This window comes from Ammospiza nelsoni, chromosome 3 (genome assembly GCF_027579445.1).
Source record: "Ammospiza nelsoni isolate bAmmNel1 chromosome 3, bAmmNel1.pri, whole genome shotgun sequence".
In the NCBI taxonomy this organism is placed as follows: domain Eukaryota; kingdom Metazoa; phylum Chordata; class Aves; order Passeriformes; family Passerellidae; genus Ammospiza; species Ammospiza nelsoni.
In genome coordinates, this window is record NC_080635.1 from 44,186,707 (window position 1) to 44,205,430 (window position 18,724).

The window sequence follows — 18,724 nt, forward strand, 5'->3', positions numbered from 1 at the left end:
AAGGAGGCACAGATTTTTACTGAGGATGAGATAATCTAGGTGAAACCATCATTTCCCCACCCCTCTCCACCTCCAGTAACTGTTCGCTGGTGCTTTCTTTGTCCAGACCCATCCAAGACTCAGGTAAGTAAGAGGTGCTGCTTTGCAGGATGCCAGCCTCCCCCTGAGGAGTGCAAGGAAGACTGGGAAAAAGGATTTTCCTCTTGAGAACTCAGCTGGCTCTCAACAGCAGTCTGTGAAAGACATGAGAGGTTGTGGGGCTCAGCCCCAGCTGAATTTAAAGACCTGTTGCAGCTGGCAGACATGCTGGATCTATTCACAAAGTAAAACAGTATTAACTACAGTTAATTAATACTGAACAGCATTAGGCAATCTGCATGGAAAGGTCAATTTTCAGACATATTTAATTACTTAAACTGTGATTTTAGGGAATACAGAGATACCTCGACAGGTGGCACACTGCAATTTTTGAGTTCTGCTCTCAGAACCAAGTGCCAAATGGCACTTGCTGGCTGTGAATGATCCTGGCTCAGCGTCAAAGAAAGTCTTCCCAAACCACTTTGCAACTATCCAGTTGTTCCCCACTCAACTTCCAGTTCATTATGCCTGCCTGCTAGGCCCTGATCTTTTTATCCAGCTAGCACATGGCTTGAGCATCCTCTCATATGCTTTCATCTGTTTCCAACATTGACGTTACTTCTATTGCCTGGTGACGGTGATGATAGACAGGGACCCCCAGTAAGGGACAACTGCACAAGGAAAAAGAAAAACCACCTCACAAAACTCCTGCAATTTAACTGGGAAGGAGATTTCTTTCTTCTGTTTGTTTCAAGTCTCACACTGAACTATTTTAACACAAAAGGATGATCAGCAAAGATAAATTCTGGAAGTTAGACTGCAAGTACTTATCCCTGACACAGCAGCACCACTGCTCACCTGGGGGACACCAAAGGAGATGAATACAAGAATACTTGCACAGATCTCTTGTAAGTTGAAGTAAGCCTAAGAACCACATGTGCATGACCATGTATTCCTCAACAATCATCATAAACAACAAGAAATTATAAGGTGATAAACAAATGATCTTTCTTCCTTTGCAGTAGTTTTTCCTCACAATTTGCACTTGTTCTGAATAGGCATCTCATGAGGTACTACAATACCAAGCTGTTTCAGGCATTTACTGTTTTCTTTCCATATAACTTTGCTGAGGACACAAGAGTGTTATCTTCATTCCCACTACACAGGAAGGAAAGTGAACATAAAGCATTCACCACAACCTGTTCAACATCCTACATGGAGTCTGTCACAGAGTCAAGACTTGAGCCCACACATGTTATTTCCTAGTCTAATCCTCCCACACTTAAGTGCATTCAAAGAGCCAGTCTGTCGCTTATTTTCTCACACTTAACCTTGTTGAAAAGTCACCTTGATTATACTCTGCTGTTCTAGTGTGACAGAGACCATCCCAGCACTGGCTTCTTGCATAGCTTGACACAGAATATTTTCCATGGAAGGAGTCTTATTTTGGTTTTGGCTCTTTTGTTTGTTTGTTTCCCAAAGACAAGGTGTTTCAGGTTGAAAAATTTTAAGAATAACTCCAATTTTCATAGTTATGGAGGAAAATAAATAATCTGAGAAAGTAACTAAGCATTACTCAAAAGATCTGTGAACCAAGCAAACCACTCAACAAGCCTTCCTTCTGGAAGTCTTATGATGCTGCAGAACATGGCTCCAAATTTCTTAACATCTACATTTCAAAACAATATTCATATAATGGCACAAAGAAGTACCAAGCTTTCAGCTAGACAAGCATCTGTAAAAAGAGAAAGGTCCTCAAACTCTAGGTCCTACTGTAGAATTGTGATAGATTAAAAAGACAGACAGGATTTATTGCTGGTTTTGTTGCTATTTAAATCATCACGGATCCTTACCTCGAAATTCGAGCCCTCTGAGCTGAAAGGTGACAAGGCCATTTCCAATTTCAATCAAATGCACAAAGGCATTTAAATAATCTGATGCCAGAATAAAACAGTCTCCTGTGTTGTAGTTTCCCCAGCGGCCCAGGATCAAATCTCCACAAAGAGACTCCTGCAGAGATCTTGTCAGATGCTCGTAAAAAATGGAGTTGAGATTATTGTCATCATTTCCTACAACCAGAGCAGCATACATTTGTAAAAAAAAAATAAAATTATACAAAGCCATTATAAAAGCATTACATTTTATGTTCTTTTTCATTCCTACTTAAATCTGCTTCCTCTAGCTAGGTGATATTTTCCTGATATTTTACACAATCTACATTTCTTAGGTAGTCCTTCAAAAAATCAGGTTTAAATGAACAATATTGTAGATAGAAGATCAAATTAGTGATAACACATATTTCAGACTCAATCAAAAAACCTCCATGATTTACAAAAGTAAGAATTTCTTCGCTCCACTAAAAATCTCTGCAATGCTAAGTTAATGTCTATATACTATTCTTAATGTAAAGAAACAAAAAAATCATTATTACTTTACATCATTATAACTACTTTACATGTAGTTAAATTTGAATGTTTTTTCAGAGATTTTCAAATACTTTGGTCATACAGACACCAATAATTTTGTTGGGATTTTTTTCCTTCTAGTCCTCTGGGAATATTTCAAGGCTTTGTCCAGGAATAATCTATTAGTACTCAAGATGAGGATACTCATTTTAAAAGATTTTACTGAGTATACTGAGTAAGCATCAAACATGCATCACCAGAATTGCTACCAATTTAAAACATATGGCTTGGACCAAATGCCCAGGTGAACAACACCCCATCATCATCTAGAAGTGTAATCTCTTAAAGGTCTATGGCCTTTAACTGGATTAAAAGGAGCACTTTATGATGGTGATTTGTGAAAAGGACTGAACCCTTCACAAATGCTACCATGGTGCCACACAATCCAACATGGTATTGCCCTGTCCTTGTACTCTTTAATCCAATATATGCTTGACAATAGAACTGCTTTTCTCTTCTGTAGTGCATCAGTGTCCCACCTTCAATACTCTTAAAAATGCTGGTGCACAAATACATGTACAAACCAACATTTTGTAGGTGTATTTGTATGCATGGGAGTGTATGTGGATACTGACATACAGGCAGTCATGCATTTTTTTGTTTGCACAAATTTAGGAGGAGATCTTACATGGAGAAGAAAAAACCCACAAGATGAGGCTTGCAGAGGCTATGGCTTCCCCTACAAATTGCTCCTTGAAACCAGAGGAGGGGAGGGCCTGCAACTACACTGCTTTTTGAGCCCATAGCCATTACACACCCAGCCCTGGTATGGCTGTCTGTGTGTGCCCATGTCCATGCAGACACACTCGCCTGTGCACCTTCAGGAGTGTACTTGGTCAAAATTTAAGCAAGTCATAAAATGAGTCTTTTAAGCACATACACAAAAGAAATGTGTTTCTTGCGCTACAGGGTTTAAAACATAATTCACTTATTAGCATATATAATAATGCTAAAGGTCAGTGCTATCAGATGACAAAATGGCCTTAGGAAAAATCTTAGCTCCCTGCATTAAATGAGAAATAATTAAAAACCACCATTTGTGCTTCAAACTATTAATACCCCTCTTGCCTTCTTGGACACCCTGGATTACATAAATTTCTGCTTGAAGACATGTATTTCTTCATGTTACTGATGTAATGGATAAAGACAAAAAGGATGGGGGGTAAACCAGCAATAATTAATTAAAATGCAAATGTCCAACTTCACAATACAACCCCTGCCATCTCAGTGGCAAGATAAAATTGGCCACAGAACACATATATGGAACCTTGGAAGAACACAGATATGAAACCTTGGTCTGTCTCATTGGGATGGGATTTCAGCACAAGACACTGGGATCAGTTCCCCCCAAAAAGGGCTCTGTCCCACCAGGCATTGAAGAGTGCCAGCTGAGGTACCACACGTTCTCTGTGTCCACTGATGTGCCAAAAACTGCTCTCACTTCCCAGTCTCACTGGCCTGGGAAGTTGCTTTGCATGGCCATGGATTGGTGCTCTTTTACTACACTGATACCCAGCAGAGCAGCCCACCATCTTTCCTACTTCTTCCTCTTGCAAGTTTTCCAACTTCTCTTCTCCCCCCTCTCAGAAAGATTTCTCTCCAGGCAAGAGGAGATACCTGTCGGCCCAAACTGCTCAGTGGTAGGGCCACCACTAACTTGCTGCTTTTTTCCCAAAAAACAGCTGCCTGCCCACAGCTGACCTCTGAGTCTAGCTAGGGTGCCTGATGCATATTCCAGACAAACATCAATATTATAATTAAACAGGCAATTGGCAGCCCAGCAGCTCTCTGTCTGATCAGCTACACAAAACTGAGCAGTAAATTTACTCATCACATGACTCAAACTGGTGCTCTGCTACATTTAAAGTGCTCTGGTTTGTACACACAACATTCAAACCCTTTGCATCTCTTCAGCTTTCCCAGCAAAGCCTCACCAATGTAAATACATCACATTTTGCAAATAAAGCAAGACACACAAACTCCCAAGCCATACCTGCATCCTTTTCGATCTGAATTGCCAGTCTGGTGTTGGAATGGTCTGATCTTTTGGTGCTGGAAATAAAGACATGTTTACAGCTAGTTCTTTTTTTTTTTTTAAATAAACAAGTCTCACAATAAACACTTTTTTCCTTTAAAACATCTCTTCATTTTGTCTTGATATAATTAGGCAGTTCACAGTAATCCATTCATCAGGCATATACAGTTAGGTCTGTTACAATACAATACATATACAGTTAGTACTGCTATTGATATTGTAGCTTATCAGCACACTCTTTCTGCCCATCTTCCTTCTTGTGGGGCACAGTCCATTCAGAATTTGGCATCTGACACAACACTATGTACTTCAATAATTGAACTGGCTCCAGAAATAGATCAGCCAGGTGCCACCAAAACAGTGACTAGAGAGAATATTTAATCAGATTTTCTTTCCTTCTAAGCCTTAAGGTAAACAGCTGGACTCAAGAAGTTTTCTTTGGGTGAAAACATTTCTGTGGGTGTTCACCATCTATAGAAAAATAACAATACCAAAATACTTTACTTAGTTTCATATTTAGCTCAGCAGCAACAGGAGAGTCCCTGGTCATTCTTATTGCTTGAAAAAGGGTAAATTAGAGTGCCTTAGTTCATACAGGCACTAACCCTGTCACCCTTATGAATGGCACATTCCCTATTCAGTATTTTCACTGCAGCAGTGGAATATAAACAACAGAGGAAAATGATTACAAAAGAGAAAGCAACTAAAAAGGCAGATTGGATTGAGCTTTTACTACTAACTGTAACAAAAGACAGCATTAAAGTCAGAAAATAAGGAATGAGTAAATCAATGTGGGCAGTCATGTGTTAAACAGAAGAGAATGATTGTTGTGGTGAGTAGGGATATTCAACACCAAGTGCAAAGCATCTCCCAAGTACCCAGGGGTACTTGGGATAAAAGTGGAACTCTGGCTAATAAAAATGTTATAGTAAACATCAATTTCCCTGAAATACTGCTTTGACATGGGTATATAAGGATTTCAGGACACTTCATTGAAAATATTGCCTCAGAAGTTTTGCCCTCAATCACTAGCCTTAACAGAAGACCTATCTATCAAATATGATAAATGATCAAATATGTAAATATGATCTCTGATTCCTTGGAAAATGAGATTAGAGCAAAACCAGGAAAAGGCCCAAACAGCAGTCATCATTTGGTCACGTGTGACAGTGGCAAGGGCCTCGTGTGCCAAAGCCTGCAAGCACAGGGGAGGAGAGCCACAAGACCACTTTCCCTGGCATGGGATCCAAGGGAGACACCCAGGGGTGTCCCTCATGGTGTCCTTGGTGGAGCTGCAGTGAGATTGGCATGGCTGGGTGGCACTGGCTGGGGTCTGGCTCAGGTGTGGGGAGCATGGGGCCCAGAGGAGATTTTGAACAGGCTGGAGATTGGCCAGTCAGCCTCCACAGCCTGAATTTAACTACTCACTGTGGAAATTGCCAATGTGCACCAAGGAAGATGGCACCAAAGAGGGATCACTTCTAAGGGAGGTTTACAAACAACTTAAATAACACTGGAAAAGGATGGTGTAAAGATAACAGTGTCTTTGAAACACAGAAGAGACTCAGTAGTGGTTTCCAGGATTTTGTGTGTAAGTTCATGTTGAATCCAACTGGGAGAAGGATGACACTGTCATGTTACAAACGCTTTTCATCCTCTCCCCACAGCCTCCCCAAAAATGTTGTGGAAAACTGACCAACAGAAAAGTTACACACAAGTTTCCATGCAGGAGACAGAAGAGGAGCAGATTTGCTTTATTTCTACTTCCTACCAAAAGCAAGTGTTTTTTTTTTCTTAAAAAGGCACATTCTCTACTTTGCAAAAAGTATGATTGAGAAAATAAGACTGTTAATTAAAATGATTTGTAATTAATATTAGTTTATTATCTACATAGATTAACATTTTATTTGAGGTATTATTTTTCTTCCTGTTTCTGGTTGGCCCAGCTCATTGCAACTGCAATTATCATTTCCTATTCAACAGAAAATGACACTGGGGGAAGTGCCTTCGAAGCAGTTCAGAATATAAAGAATCATTTTGCTTTAAAAAGGTTGTCAAAATTCTTTCACCCTGATATATATCCACCTGCATATGCAAGAGTAAGCATAAACATTAGGTTGTGGAATTCAATCAATTTTCTATTCTCAGCAGAGAAGCACTGCTGATTTCCAAATGCATATGTTTTAAGATTATGAGATACTTTATTAACTTTCAGTGCCTCTGAAATCAGTGTGGTAGTGTAAGGTAAAAGTTAATACTCTTCTTTACCCCAGTTTCTTACCATTTCTGGTGTGGGGGCATTTTGAGACCCATAAAATCAACCAATACTTCAGAAAATTCTAATCTATAATAAACAGGAATCCTTTTGCCCAACATGCAGCTCTGCATCTATTTCTTTCCCCTCCCCCTCTTATTTTTTCTTTTGACATAAAGATGCATGAAACAATCAGGGAAAATCACAAGTGCTTTGGGACACAACAATTCAAATGATGCAGCCTGACTGGGAAAAAGGGAAGGAAATAGAACAGCTCTCACAAACCAAAAGCCCAAACAAAACAAAATAAAACCAGGCCCCATTAAGGCTTTGTTTGAGCAGCTAAAATATGAGCCCTGGGACATGAGACAAGAATTTACCTTTTCAGACACAACTAGAACCCAAATCTTTATACAGCTATTTTGAGGCATAATTTTATTTCATTTTTTAAGACCAAAAATAATATAGACAGTTTATAAAGCAAACTTCAGTGCTGAAATTCACCTTAGTTGAATAAATGCTGTCCAGTAATCAATTCTGGGTTTTAAAAGTCTTCTACAATTATTAGTAACCAAAGCTGTGTTAGTATCTTCATGAAAGCAATGGGAATTCGCACTGGATTAAACTATAATCCACTACACCTAACAATCAAATCAGCAACACCTTTACTTCTCAACCAGGACCTCTCCCTGTGAACTTTTGGGATTAGTAGGTGATTTGGGCTTTCCTCCAGTGGCCTCTTACTTTATATTTGGTTGTTACCACTCATCCAATGTGATAATTATCTCAGTAATTGAATTTCTTCCTGAATTGCATTATTCTATGCAAACCAAGCAGAGTTCCTCCAGCAATTACCCTAGAGAAAAAGGGATTGTGTTGGACTGTCTTCAGCTGAGTCTTCAGCAATTTCAAAGTCAACATCCTTCTTAGTTCCTGAAATATCTATCTCATGCTCTTTTAATTCCACATTTACATGGACACTGAGATAACCCACTGGTTTGTGCAGCACTGCTCATGTCATTAAAACTATTGCTTCCTTTTGCAAAAAAATTAGGTCACTTCCTATACTCCCAAACATATTGCCCGGAAAGAATTTCTTCTCCCACTTAGTTTCCCTATTTCCTTAGAAAGATAGAAAAAAGGCTGAGGGGGATCAAGGAAGTCTGCATATGCAGAGTATATTGAGAATCAGGTAAATTGAGGAAAATAAATAAATCATTGCTGATTTGATGATGCTAAATAAATCATGATTTCTAGAAGATCAAAATGAAATTCCAGCTGTTCTATCTGCCCTGCTGCTGCTGAGTTTTCCCCCAAAACACGAATTCAAGATTTCCAGGATTCCTGCTGTGTAGAAGATCTCTACTTTAAAAGAGAATAAAACAAAGAAAAGCAGTTTCCCTCTGGGAGATGCAGAGATGCCTTTCTAGGGTTGATCCAAAGTTTTTCTTTGTTTGTGTCCAATGAATTTTAATCCACACTTCGATGACATCTAACAGGCAAATTTAAAAGAGAGAAACTACAAGCTGCAGCCCTATGATTATTCATGGGAATCTGGGAAAAAAACCTTCGGTATTTTCATGTGCATGCCTAATGCTGCTGGCTCTATAAACAAAGGCTTAGCATTAAAAACACAGTAGCAGTTGTCTACAATGTGAGGCAGGAGGAGAGTGGCATGGCAGAATAAGCAGGCACCCATCAGTATTTGAAGGACACCAGAGGTAAAAAACAACGGTATTAATTGGAAGGGAAAGGATACTGAAGTAGTTTTAAATCAATTTCATCTAAAGGACAGAATGATTTCAGTGTGGTTTTAACAGCAAGGGCTGACAGCCCCTTTGTGCGTGACCCTGCCCATATTTTCTGGGCAGCTGCATGGAACATACACTTGGGTTTAACTCACATTAAGAAAGAGGGATCTCTTAAAAATGAAAGCAATTTTTCCTTCCTGATCACTCACTCTGATTTTTATTTTTATGCTTTCTTCCTTCTCTCCTTCCCTGACTGGGTCATTGTTTCATCTAACAACAATAAAAATAACAACAATAAAAAGTGGCTGTGATTGCACGCAAGGAAACCGGGGGAGGTATGAATAGTCCCAGTTGTTAAAGGGAGCTCTGTTGAAGCATCCTTCTAAGACACAGAAAGTTCTTATTATCAATAACACTTCCTGTTCTTAGTTTCTTTACTTTCTTAAAAAGGTTTGTATAACTGATTTTGAGGCTTCTTGGGTTTGTTTGGGTTTTTTGTTTGTTTGTTTTAATTTTTTCTGATGTTTTGGTTTGGTTTTGTTGTTGTTGTTGTTGTTTGTTTAAGTGGGTGTTAAAACCAGAGTCATCTGCTGAGATGACTCAGTTTATTTGGCATATTCCAACACCTGTCTGGAAGATTCTGTACTTCTACAGGAAGGGGGATGAAAAAGTGAGGTGTAAACTCGAGATCAAAGCTGAGTGCCCAAACATAGGTTAAACAGCCCACCTTAGTGCTCTGACATTCAAAGGCTTAGCTGGGGAATTCACCTCTTATTTGTAAGCCAGGTGATTTAAGCATCTGTGTACTTTAAAATACTCACTAATGCTTTACTAAAATGTCATCAATATTCCTGCTTTTGTCTTATTTAATTTCATTCCCCTTGTCTAAGTGTGCTTTTTATTTTAAAAAACATTCAATTACTGTCTTCAGATTATTTTTTACTATGCAATAGAAGAAGCTTTATAAGTGAAATGATAATGCAACTGTGCAGAGGCTTTTTGTGTGCACTCCTGAGGATGTAAAAAAGGTCAGGATCCTAACATTCCTCTAAGGATGGGGTTTAACCCAGGACTCTGCTTCACAGCCTGACCTGGCTGTCTGCAGCTGAAAGAAGTGCTTTTCATTTAAAAGCAAATGTGTTAATGACATTACACAAACACAGGTATCTGAAATTTTACATATGGGTGTCATTCTGTTGTTCCCATCGTGTGCCAGCACAAACTTTATAGGAAAGGCACTACACTGAGCCCAGCCCTGGGCAAAGAGCTCCACAGCACTGATCCACTTGGGCTCTGCACTGATGGGCCCATGAGTGAAGCAGCAAAACCCTGAGAAACTGCCAGGAGCTGGAGAGCAGAAAGGAGGTGATGAGAAATACCCTGGTGAAGTTTTCAACAGAGAGAGTGAGAACAGACAAGGGAAAAATAAAAAAACAAAACTAAAACAAATGTTGGGAGCTGCTTGAGCAAATGAGGCCGAGATGTTTTTCTCCTTTACTCCACACAAAGAGAGGAACATTGTTTAAATATCATAAAAGGAAGAAAGGATAACAAGGTATTTCAGAATTCATTCTTGATATTTTTTTATTGCTGATAACCGTGTTTTCATGCTCTTTCAGTGTGCAATATTAAAATAGCATATATTTCAGATATTTTTCTCACTTTCAGAGTCAATGTGAATGATTAATAATAAAATTAGAAAGAAGAGATGGCAAGAAAGTATGAGGAAATACAAGACTTTGACAAAGATTGGTCTTCCAAAGAAAGCCTGTATCAAAAATACTAGTTTAGTTCACTACAGGGTTTTCCATATCCGTATTTCTCACCAAAAGATGCAAGAAGGCAAAAATAGAAGCTAACCAAGCCATTCCAATGCTGCAAACATGCAAATGCAGCACCAGTGACACTATGCTGAAGAACAACAAAAGTCTTACTGCTACTGTGCAGTTGTACAATATCCAATCTAATAGAGGGATAACTTTCAATACCTATGTTTTTTTTTTTACTGCAAGAACTGTTGAGAATGTTAATAATTTACAGCATTCATCTTGGTATCCTTATCCTCTACAGTACTCTTCAGGCTGAAAACATCTCTGATATTTTGAGAGCAAACACTGTTAGTCAAAGGACTTAAAAAGAAAAAAAAAAATCCCACTAGCTTTCATCCAGTATTTACCTAGTCCCAACTAGCACAAAGTTTCAGAGGCAATTCTCAGTGGCAATGGTGACACAATTCTGCATTTTGCACTATCTCAGAAAGAAGATATGGTTTACATTTTGCTCTTACAAGCCCTAAGGCAATCTAGGTCCAGTGCATACCTTTGTGTATCAGGAGACAACCAAGACCCAAGCATGCTGCAGCATGAACTGCTCCCTGCCACTGCCTGTGTACAACATTTCACCTCGGTTAGAATGGTTACACTTGCTGAACATCTCCTCCTGCATCTAAGCTTTACCAGCTTTCACATTTTGACAGAAGTGGCTTGAAAAAGTATTTCCTTGAACGTACAGCTTAGGTTTTGTACTCTGCACCTCAGCTTGCCCCTAAATGTTTGATTCAGTTAAATCCAACACAGGACGTGATCTACATTATCCAAGTGAATGGATGAACACTTGCTGAGAACACTTATTCTTATAGAAATTCAGACAACCCATTTCAAGGGGTTTCCAATATTTGACATGACAGAAAATTCATGAGTGAACTTGATTTCATTAGATTTACATAATTTGGAAGCTAATGATTAGATGAACAGCATTATAAATCTTTAGTGCTACACACGCCTTTAAAACATTAGATGGACCCTATTTCTGATGGGAGTCCATTATTGTCTATTATATCCTGTTGTTGCCTTCCTTTCTATATATATATTTAAAAATCCTTCTCTATCATGCTCATGATTTCTTCTCCTGTGTAGGTCTGAGTTCCTGCTTACCCATGTCTGTTGGATTACCCCCTCAGATTTTTTATTGAATGCCTTTTCCTTTCTGCCCACCCACTCTTTTCCCTTTTCATTTATGCCACTTACAGTTTTGATCTCTACTTGTGTTACTCCTGATCTCAGCATGCATTCCCTTTCTGATGTCTCCCTTCTGTCTTTACTCTGTCCTCTTAGAAAGATTCAGTGAACTGGAGTTGTGGCTGCATCTTTAACTCGGCAGGGAACTACAGAGCACTGAATCAGAACACATTCCCAATTAATTATCACACATATGGCTCCTATTCAATTAGCCTCAATTTGTTTTATTGACTGCCAGGGGCAAAAATTTGAGAAAAAGAGATGTTACCAGTTAAAGAGAGACTGCCAAACAGTTAAACTACATCTCTGAATTTCGTATAGCCTCCCTTGAGTGTGAAACTCCAGGCAACTCAGAAAACACTTATTTTAATATCAAACCTACTTGATTAAAGGTGCCTAGTTTCTCTTGCCCATCCTTTCTCACATTTTCCCAGCTTGGTGTGACTCTACAGCTGGAGTCAAGCGATGAGGTGAGGGCTGGGCTGGAGAGGAGGTGTGCACAGCTCTGTGCCACAGCAGGCAGCCAAAGGGCACTCATGGCCACTTGCTCTAGGGGAGATCACAGCTCAAGACACTGAAGGGAAGGGAGTTTCTAGCAGGGCTTCTTTAAGCTTGAGGCTGTACCTGAAGCAACACCCTCCAAACCTGAATGCTGTGATGACAAAGCTGTGGGCTTTGTCACTCTGCAAAGCTCTACACTGAAAGAAAGACTCCCAAACCTGCCAAGTGTTGCAGGAACAGGCCCATGGGCAGTACTGGTGGCATGCAAGACAGAGTGGTTACACACGACAGCAGGGAGCAGACAGGGAAGGGTCTTGAGAAGACAGTCAGATGAATAAGCCTAATGAGTAACATGTAATTTCAGAGAGCTCATGAAGAACTAAGGCTGAAGTACACACAAAGATGTTCTTTGTTCTTCAAACGTTTTGCTTTTCTCTGTTCTCTCCTCCAGTGCCAGAACCATGGCCACAAATGCCCCTGGAGAACAGGGCATAACTTCCCAAAGATCAGTTTATACTCATTGTTTAAAGAGAGGAGCATGTTTTTCAAAAAAAAAAAAAAAAAAAAAAAAATCACCTCTATTGGGAACTCTGCCAACCTTAAGAGAAGAGAAACGAAGGAAGAATGGCAGCAGCTTGCTAATATTTCAGCTTTTTGTACCACTGCCAGCCAGGGACTGACATTTACAACTGCATCAATGCTGTACTCAAGGATACCAAGGGAGGCCTAAGCAAACCTCAGTATAGGCTGTAGTATATCAGTACAGGCTGGGCTCTCACAGAACTAAGCACCTTTGAAATTTCCAGAAGACTGGAAAGTTTACAAATTCACCAAATTCTATATGCTTTGTTAATAGGATTGATAAGCTCTTCTGATTTGGAGGCAGCACCCAAAACTTAAGGCCAAACACAGCTCATTTATTGGTCCTATTTGTTTGGACTTGTAAGTCCCATGCACTAATAAGCACCCATTTCAGGTTTATCTGCATGCTGGTATTTATTTATACTATTTTGAAGAGTTCTAAATTAACTCAACTCTCAATAAAAGCCTGGAGGAGCCCTGAGGCCAACTCAGTGAAGACCTCTCGTAGAAGAACCACAGTCACCAAAGGGACCAGCATTCATCAGTGAGTAATAGCTGTGAACAAAGGCACTGGAACATCAGTTCATTTTAGAGCAAACAGAAATACAGTGCTTCTTTCTGGTCAGTTCATAAAAACAGGATAGAAATAGAGGCAGTCAGAGAGAAACACAAAAATTTGCAGAGAAAGCAGTTTGGAGGAAACTAAAATAATTGCAATGAACAGTAACACTCAAGGCAACAACGTGCCTTTCAGACCAGGTAGCTAGAAATATTCAAGGAAGTTTGAACCCTAAGTAAGTTTGAACTCTAAGTAGGGCGGTGGCAGTAGTTAGAACATAACACATGAGATGATATTTATGAAATAAGGCAAATATTATCTCCTGTCATTTAGGGGGGGAAAAGCTGAAGTTATCCTATTCACTATAAATTAAAATCCAAACCATTACTGAGTTACAAACATCTGCTGCAGTTGTTCCTCTGTAAACATCACTACTATGGAGGTCTAAAAACATGTGAAAATCAAACAAGATAGAAGGAAAAAGACTAAGAAAAAAAGAAATCCAGTCTTAAAAAGAACAGCTTGAAAGGTCTGAGTGTGCAGATCCCAAACAAGGCCCATGGACAGTTACGGGTGAATGACATTTTGTGTTTGGAGCAGGGGTTTTAACAGCTGTAACACATGAGCAGGCTCACAGGGAAACCAGAGGCACCAGCATGTGTTAAAAACAAGCATTTGAAAGTGGAAGGCCTGTTATTTTATGGGGAAAAAGGGGGGGAGCAGACAGGTACTTTTCACAGCTCCTTTTCCCACACATGTGCATAATGTGGGGTCAACCAGAATTATGTGTACACTGGGAAAACTCTTCCCATTCCACCTGCAGGCTGTCTGTGATGGGCAGGTTAAGTGAGCTGGCAGGAAAAAAAGAAGAAAAAGCCATCTGCACTACATCTGAAGCAGGGCAGGTTTTCCTTGCCCTCCATTCCCAGCTGCGTTAACCCTACAGGTGGTTATTTTCCAGACCACAATGACTGGAACAATAACACAGTGATACACTTTTTAAAGAGACGGAGGAAAGAAATGCTTGCTCACACAGTCCCAAACACAGAGAGGCATCCTGTAATGCCAGTCTGAGATAACTGGCAATTTAATCACAGCCTCTTTAGAGACACCTAATTAATTCAGTTACACCGCACTGTAATTCATTCAAGGCGCTTCAAAGCAAATGCAAGCTGTGCCTTACCCAAAAATAGGCACTGAACCAGAAGAATAGGAACAGGAAGGTACAGGAGAGACAAGCAGCTTGTAAACAGCAAAATCTCCAGATTCCTGGTGGCAGTTTGCTGTTTGTGGGGACAAGTCACAGCTGCAGCAGAGAACAAACAGGCTGCTCCATGTGATCCAGCTGTTAGACCCACTGGGGAATAAAAGTAAACTTCCTCCTCTGTTCTGTCATTGTCATATCCAAGATACAAAGGAAGATAAGAGGAAGGGAGGAGAAGGACAGTCAGGCCACAATGTGACAAAGTATCAGAGAAAAAAAGCAAAAGCAGAGGAATTGAACAATAGTGTTTGGACAAACACTTCATGCTTTAGTGTCTATACATTAAACAAGATTTACTGCTATTTCCTTTTCTCTCTCTGACATCTACAGCCTAATCATTCCAACAGCTGTGAAAATAGGGACTAAAAGAGCAGTCTTCAAACTGGGAAGCGGGACCAAGGCCAATGGCTGGACAAAACCAGTGTCACAGCAAACCTTCCTTTGTAAAAACACAAACCCAAAAATAACAGAGAGACAGAAAGAAAAATTCTCATAGTTGAACTCCCACAAGGTAACCAGCTCATAAGCAGCAGCCCAGCTTCTCATTTTACACCCCTCTCTTTTCAACAACAAAGGCAACAAAAGCTGCAAAACTGTGATTGCAAGAGTTCTTCTTTCTCATTAACTTTCCTTATTTTTTCTTCTTCTTTCTCATCCTTCCCTTCCCCTCTGAAGGATCCCTGACCTCAGTGATGTATTGGTGTGGTAGACTCTGCCTGCAGTGAATACCAAAGGGCACACTCAAAACAAACAGCATCTGCTGACTGCAGGGAAGAACACCCATGCTCTGTGCACACACCACAAGAGCCCAAACAGGCACAGCATGAGCCCTGAATTTTGAAGAGCCTGTTAGGAATTTCACAGTTTGCTTACTATCAAAATGAATCCCTTTTTTTTTTTACCCACTTGAGTCCTTCAGCTCCTTGAAAAAACAAACAACACCATTTTAATTCTCCAAGACTTCCAGCTCCAGCTTGAATCATCTAAAATAGAAGAAGCTCAGTCAGAGAAACCTGAGGATTCAAGCTCCTTTTTAGCCAGCAGCAAAAGTGGAGCTAAAAGACACCTAGAAAAACAAGATACATGTATGTGCACTCAGAAAACACCAGGTAAGGACAACCAAACCAGCATTTTAAGGAACAGATGGATCAGTTGCTCAGCACTCACACTGCTGGCCTAGTAGTCCTGTTCTATTAATAAACATGGTACTCTGTACTTGCTAAAGTTCAAAATTTCAACTTTGGGTTCACTCTACCAAAAATGAACTGGATCTTTTTTCCCTCATCTAATTTCAGGCTGTTGGCCCAAAGGAGATGCAAAAAAATTTCTTCCTGAAGAGAAACAGCAGTGAAGTTTGCTTGACAACAGAAAAGTGTGCAAATACTGATTATAATCAGTACAGAAATGACAACCTAAGAAAGCAATCTAATTTATGACTTGAAAGAAAAACAATTTTGATACTTAGACTGCTTGTCAAACTTGCTTTCAGTTATTTCAATTATTATTATGCCATTTTTTATTATATATTAAAAAAACAACCTTGGAACTGACAATACCTGACTGCATGTAAGTGTAAATGAATTATTTGTAGCTAATATGTGATAATTTAACATAGCCATCAATACAACAAAAAATTGTTTGAAAACGAGTATGTGAAGCAGGCTGTAAAAAAAAGCTGTATAAAGTACATTGAAGGCAGCTTTCCCCTGGGCAAGGCTCCTGTCAACAAGCAGTGAGTATAGAAACAGCCAAAAAAATCTCCAAGAGCTCCTGCTTTGTATGCACACAGAGAACACTGCAGAGAACCTGTGACTTTCTACAAATACCCTGAGCTAAACTTGGAGAAACCATCAATGCACTCCAAAAAAGAAATCTGTACAGCAACATCTGTTTGTTCTGTTTTCTTATACAACCTTAAAATTTAGTGCACATCTGGCTGTAAGAACTGCAGCCCAAAGACAGGCAGATGTGCAGGAGCCAGAACAACTTTCCATTCTAGCTCAAGCTCCTGATCCTTTCTAACTCCACAGCTCAAAAAGAAAGCAATTATGCTGCCCCTTGAAATTTTTACATATTGAAAGGGCAAAATTTTAAGCAATAAGGCAAGGCCCATTCAGTTCATTCAACTATTTGAAGTATTTAATAGAAAATTTCCTTATTCCTAATATAAAATTGCTCCCCTTTGTTGCCTTTTTCTGTCTTTTCAAAGTGTATTTTTAATAAATCAGGAGTTTTTCAGTCCAACTCTCACTCATTCTGGTTAGTTCCTCATGTGAAATGGAAGTAAGGAAAAGGAGAATTAGAGGTCCTAGAGACAAAATGAATACAATTTTAGGAGGAGTCATTCCATGTACATATTCTGAGATGCCACGGGTTCAGGCAAAGACTTACTTTACTTCGATGACAAACCTGAACCTTCTACAAGGCTGTTTTCTACTTCTGAAAGGCTTTCAAGAGGCAAGGTTGTGTTATTTGTTTTAAGTGAGGTCACAGAAGGTACATCAGAATTTCTAACAAGTACCAAAACACAATTTTTTACAAAGAATAATGTAAGCCTTCTGGTTGAAGACAAAGTTGTAGTTGCTGCTTATTTTGAAAGGACAAGCAGTGGTGAATTAAAGTATTAAAAGGGTTTAGTTTTCTGCACTTGAGGTTTTACAGTTTATGGATAAAATAATTACCTTGCTTTGCAAAACTATTAGCATCAAGTTCTTTGCTTCCCTTAGTGGGAATCACAGATGGTCACTACTGATGAAAACAAGTCACACACATCCCCTTTTTAAAGTATTGAGTATCAATCATTTTTAGTTACTTCCTGTGAATATCTCCTGTTCATTTTGTATGAAAAGATTAGACAAACCAAAAGCAAATATAAATGACCCCCTCTTTTTCCCTTGACAATAACCTAAAGACTTGACACACCCTAACTACATGGCAGTGATGTGCCTTCAAGAGAGGTTGGTTCTCTTAAAGAGTTGAAAGAAAGGGAAAAGTTCGTTCTCTAGAGTTGCAAGAAGAGCTGAAAGAGTCCCTAGAAAGGGAACTGCATGCCTTCAAAATGCTCTGGTTGAGGTAAAATGCAGCAGATGGTAAAATACTAACTTCCTACTTAGTATTGTTCAAAGTTTCTGTCCAGAAATGTATAGCTGTCTGTGGGATTAGTGGTAGCTTCCTGCCTTTCCATAACTGCCCTCCACTTCACTCTCTTGAAAGAATTAAACTGCTGACCCAGTAAAAAAGATGTGAGAGAGAATTCTGTTAAGATCTAGTCCCAGTGTACAAAACTCAGTTCCCCTCGAAAGGTTTCCACAAATCTCATCACATTCAGAAACGAATACAAAGCCTCCTTATATAACTTGGCTTTGTCTGACTAATTTCTTTATAGATGAGTACATATTCATGCACTGACACAAGTCAAAATGCAACAAAAGAAAACTCTTCAAACTAAGATACACCAAGACAAGAGGTGTGGTTAGTGTGTGGCCCTTCTCACTGGCGAGGCCAAGCCCAGACTCAGCCAATGCAATTTTCCCTTTCTATCACAGTTGTGCAGCTGCAGAGTTACCTGCTGCATCCCAGAGGGTAGCATTTAATCAGCCGAGTTAGTACAAAATGTATTTATGCAGTCTGACTGCTAGTGCCAAAGGCTTCACAGATTTATTTGCTAGCACTAGCTAGCAAGACAAAAAAGGCTGACAACTGGGAGTTTTACTGCTTTTTTCGTTTTCACAGCTTCGTTACTGTGTGTCTGTACAACAAATGCAACATGACGCCTCATCTGTAACACACTGATAATTGCTTAAATACATTTTCAGAAATAGCCAAATAACCATGGGAAAGTAAAACACCAGAAACAAGATTCAAAGATTAACCTCTCATGCTCTAATTTAAGGATTATCTTTGGAAACAAAAAACACCACCAGAAATGAAACTAATGAGAGCAAAACCTTTACAAATAACAAAGGTAGACATTTGTGAATAATCTTACTTGTAGTTTTTTTCCCAGAACTTGACTGGTCGTGCGTACGATGCGATGAAGATGACACTGCCCAGAAATGGACTGAGTGGTGTAGAAAAGACTGAAGCGGCCAGAGTTTGAAAAAAAAGCATAGCAGAGTCTGAAAACTGCAAGTTAAGGTAACATGGAAAGGGAGGAAGGCAGGCAGTGCCAAATCAGCCATTACCAGCATGTAGTAAGTGGCTCTTCAATGCTACAGT

The 18,724-nt window shown here is 39.5% G+C and overlaps 1 protein-coding gene across 1 annotated transcript in view; it reads right to left on the reverse strand.

Moving 5' to 3' along the window:
* PCNX2 (pecanex 2) overlaps window positions 1–18,724 on the reverse strand; it is a 152,946-nt gene that overhangs the window by 36,749 nt on the left and 97,473 nt on the right. The window contains exons 23-25 of the mRNA XM_059469294.1: window positions 18,495–18,622; window positions 4,537–4,595; window positions 1,932–2,147 (exon numbers count right to left, since the gene is read on the reverse strand). Coding sequence (XP_059325277.1) covers window positions 1,932–2,147; window positions 4,537–4,595; window positions 18,495–18,622 — 403 coding nt within the window. The remainder of the gene's footprint in view (window positions 1–1,931; window positions 2,148–4,536; window positions 4,596–18,494; window positions 18,623–18,724) is intronic.